Below are 4757 nucleotides of genomic sequence, written 5' to 3' on the forward strand. Positions count from 1 at the left end.
CGCCCACTTCCCAGGGGCTGCAATTGACAGCTCACATTACATACATCACCCTGTTCAACTTGTCTAAGTTCTGCAAAACTGGAGGTTATTGGAAGTATTATGAAGGTGATCTGTGTTCTACAGTGTTCAAGTATATTGTTCAATTTAAATTAAGTTTTAAAGAGGTTTAAAGGCATGTACATAAATTCTGGGTTTTACCGCCATTTTATCTACACATTACATTAGTTATTTGTGCCTGTTCTTTGTGTCCTTTACATCGTCCTTAAAAACAGTAAGTTTCCTGTTTGAAATGATTTTAATTTTGCTTGACAGCTTGGCAGGCAGACAGAGTAAAAATATTATCTCACTCCTCTGCGCATCTGCGATCGGGATGAATTCAAAGCCAAAGTACGTACAGTAAAACGGCAAACTCGTCTTCCAATTCATGTTTCGATTTGTGTTCAAAATCTAACATTCAGTTTAAATAAGTTGTTCCTCAATCATAAACTGACAATCATAAATTGATAAGATGGACGGACGGACAGACATGAACAAATTGCTTGACACCTGCTTTTTACTTCACGTGCGCAGGGTGAAAATGGCAGAACCATGACCTCTTCCTACCCCTCCCTCGTCCTCATGAATAATTAATTAATAGGTAGCCTCAAATGAAATATCAACTCGATGAACTCTTCCACATTGTTTTTTTTGCCGCATTGTCCTGCTGTAGTGTCCCTGAAAAACTGCTCCGAACTATATGGAAACACCAAAAGGCATCATTTGCACATGAAAAATCCATGTTAATTCACACCGATCACTTGGCCGAGCAAGTGAGCAAATATGTACTCAGAATATGCATTTATACTGTGATGTGCCATGCTTGTTTGGATGAAAATGCTCACATTCACTTTTTATTATGGATTTATTTTCATGTGCCTTGCTTGGATATGCTCTCATGTGTTGCATGTCATTTGCTCATGGAAACCATCCTGAGGTTGATGTCTTGTTCCCCACTACAGGCATTCTGTAATGGTGAAGGAGGAACCGTGGGATCCACATGAAGATACAGGCTTCATTTCCATGGATACAGCAGAGTCCGAGTCCTGTGAACCTGGGCGCAATAATAACAACCACAATTTTGAGCATACGCAACCAGACAGGCGAATGGGTTCTGGTGATCTTCATCTAGCATGACCTCTTTTTGTGCTGTTTTCACAAGGACCTCTGACTAGGGCTCATAAGCTGGAAGCAGATTCTCTGTTGGTCACTCAGGTCACATCTTTGCTGTCAAGCTGGAAGTCTACCATTTCATCTGCCCTGCAGACCATGTGGCATTCCAGAAGTTTCTGTTTGCACCAATCAAGTTTATCCCTGAAACTTGGTTCCTTTTTAGCATTCACGGAACCTGTATCAAATTTGATGTCTCCTTTGCAATTCCCAGACTTTCCTGGAGCCATCTTATTTTTATTCTCAGAGGACAATGCAATGTGGGAATTAGCAGGCCTCTATGACTAAACTCCTTGCTGCAAGGCAGCTACAAAAATGTATGTATTGCAATCCCCTTTCCAGAGTGACGGTGGCTATTACAGATATGTTCATTTCCAATGCCAGAAACGATATCATTCAGATTATTCACTCTTGTGGTTTATCATTCCCCATGATTTGCATGGTTGTTTGTTAAGGACACATAGAATGCTGATGATTTCAGAATTTACATAATGTAGGCCAAAGCTCTAACCCATAAACTTAGGTCTTCCTTCTTGCCCCCGTCATGCTTCCTGGTTTTATCATTAGACATTGAAATTCCAATATTCTGTGGCACGAGGTCTTGCATTCATTTTCACATGTCCTTGCTATTCTACATGGGGTTCATCACAATAAATTCCAGGAAAACACATGTAGAGGCTCCATGGAACAGTAGATTTGTTGCATATCAAGCCACTGGCACTCTTCCAGTGTGCATTTCTTATGAGGTGTGGCTCTCGGATTGGGAACTATCAGTACTTCACAGCATCTCCTACCAAAGTTAAGAATGCCTTGTCATGCGTGCACACATCTCTTAAGTAAGGCTCCTGGCGATGAAGTCCTTGATGGCGAGTTACATTGCTGTAAATGTGTGAAGAGCGAAGCATGCAGACAAACACATTTGATCATGCCAGAATCGAGGACCACCACTACAGGAAAAGGGAATTCACTCGGGTTTGCATGACGTTGACCCCATGATTTCAATGTGGGACATTTTATTCGTGCAGTGCACGTGCAACCGTTGGATTGCAGTGCTGAGTTTAATATATGCTCCACTGGATGACATTACCTTTTGACGTTCAAAGAGGCAGAAAACAGCCTTCGCCTTAACCCGACACGCAAATCACTACGGGCTATTAAGCAGTGCCTTTTTCTAGCGATGTTGTTTTAGAATATATAAGAATGAAGTAAGACCTGGTTACAGGAACTATTTTGGATAAAGTCCTGATGGGCTCAAAACTGAGCCTTGGTATAAGTATTGTTGTAAACTCACTCAAAAGACTTGCTTTCAACAGAACCAAGGTGCTTCTAATTTTGTACGAATGACAATGGAATGGGGTAAATTTTCATTCCGTTGTATTAGTCACTATCACACAACCACTTGTTCTTTTCCTTTGTTTAACATTGGGCTAAACATGCATTGAGAACATCCTGGAAATTTTTATCATGACGAGGTATTTGAATTAGCAAACATGACATGAATTGTAGATGATCCTTTGGCATCGAAAGGATTTACGCTTTAGCAGTTGCTGTACCTGCTTGAAACAAAGCTTTACTCAACATCATAAAGGCTGTTGCCTGGTGTGATTTTTACCTAATGTGATGTTTTTACCGTTTTCTACACTTGCTAAGCTCGTATAATGTTGTTTTTTTTTTCCTCCGTTTCCGATGCTCTGTGGTTTTCTTTTCACATAACCACTGTCTGTACCGAAATGGAGAAGGAAACCACAGTAAATGATTGAAGCAGTCTTTACTGTCGTCCATTTTCTCTCTGGAGCAAAACTTTTGATTTTTTTTCATGAAGTTTTGAATTTAAAGGGCTGTTGTATTTCCTGTTCTATCTACATTGTGTAGAATCTGATCACAACACTTGAAATGATGCTTGTTTTTTTTCCTCCACTGCAAAAACATAACTCACCCTAATAGCATTTGAAAAGCTGGAACTACATTGTCCAGCCAGGATACGATTAATGGTAGAACCACCCATTTTACCAACATGATGTTCTAAACAGATACAGATATAAAAGTCTAGACATTTCCAACTTCAGTTCATTTTGCTTTGTGGAATTGGCAGAGAACACATTGATCTTGATAGTTCACCATTAAATTGGGGTCGCACATTTGCATAAGCAAACTGGACAAAGCATAACATAGAATGTGATCTTGTCCTATCAATTTACTTCTGTAGATAATAATGGCAATTAATAAAGTTTCATCAGCCCAATGCCATCACATTACGAAAGGAGTCTGTCAGACAATAGACAATTGAGTCATTTACACATGGGATAGGGTCTGGAGAGTTACATGGAGGATAGAAACACCAAATATTTTCTTAAGTCCAGTTACTAGAAGGAGGAATTAATACTACGAGTGTTTAATATCCTTGATTCAATTCTCCATTGGATTATTATGATGTTGCAGGTGAATTCAAACTGTGTTGTGGAATTGCTAATGTATTCACGTAAAGAGAACGATGTCTCTTCTGGAAAGCGAATGATGCAGCAACTTCACCAAACTCCACAGCAAGAACAAGGTTGCAGCATAGGTATCCCTAATTTTGTCTTAAATATATTCTGTGTTGAATGTGTTAGCATTTTGCTCTGCACAGAGAATGTATGTAATAATCCAAGGCTCAAGGGGTTTACATGCTGTATTGGGTGAAAAGTATGTGGTATGCGTGACTAATGGGATTTTGGGAATCATGGCATACCTATGTGAATCAGCTAACCAGCGTGTACGGAATGTTTGTAAATTTCTGTGTGTAGTTTATAATAAATAGGTTAATTTTTGTAATGCTGGAATTAATTTCACTTGTACACTGTACACATCCATAGCTTCAAAGGTTGAATGGTATAATGCAAAGTTGGGTAAATTACTTGGCTCATTCCTCATGGTTCAGCATGGCTAAAGGTCATTAGGACTGACATCTGGCCATTACTCATCAACTGGACTTCAGATTGTGTGTGACACCTAGATTCACAATAATACATGGGAATGGAGGGAAAAGGGGGCGGCTGGGTGAAAGTGAGAAAATATAAGTGAGAGAAGGAGAACCAAGGATGCTACGAGAGAAGAGAGAGACAGAGAGAGAGAGACAGAGAGACAGAGAGACAGAGAGACAGAGAGAGAGAGAGAGAGAGAGAGAGAGAGAGAGAGAGAGAGAGAGAGAGAGAGAGAGAGAGAGAGAGAGAGAGAGAGAGGATGGATGATGATGATGATGATGATGATGTGGAGCCTGGAAACAGCATGAAATGAAAGAAGTTTGTGAGGTGGTTGGAGTAAGGAAAAGGAACGGAAGGTTCATTGATGGAGCGGGAGTCGTACACGTTCCCAGGCATTCCAGGGTGAGTCAAGAATCTCAACATTTTCAGCGTATGATCGATGGCCATTCATTGCTTTAAAGCACTACAAATGTATAATATGAATGTTGTGTGTGTGTGTGTGTGTGTGTGTGCACATATTTTTTTATACCTTGTCGAGGCTCGTGTGAGAGCTAACACACAACACACATCAAGGGGGCATGAGACAAGAGG

At 40.2% G+C, this 4757-nt stretch overlaps 1 protein-coding gene across 12 annotated transcripts in view; it reads left to right on the plus strand.

Moving 5' to 3' along the window:
* LOC147018531 (forkhead box protein P1-like) overlaps positions 1-4017 on the plus strand; it is a 227106-nt gene extending 223089 nt beyond the window's left edge. For all 12 annotated transcript variants that reach the window (XM_085898257.1, XM_085898261.1, XM_085898260.1 and 9 more), the window contains one exon: positions 999-4017. In XM_085898257.1, coding sequence (XP_085754383.1) covers positions 999-1173 — 175 coding nt within the window. In that variant the 3' untranslated portion in view covers positions 1174-4017. The remainder of the gene's footprint in view (positions 1-998) is intronic.
* The last annotated feature ends 740 nt before the right edge of the window (positions 4018-4757 follow it).

Source organism: Eptatretus burgeri, chromosome 10 (genome assembly GCF_056783735.1).
Source record: "Eptatretus burgeri isolate ZD-2024b chromosome 10, Ebu_testis_v1, whole genome shotgun sequence".
NCBI lineage: Eukaryota > Metazoa > Chordata > Myxini > Myxiniformes > Myxinidae > Eptatretus > Eptatretus burgeri.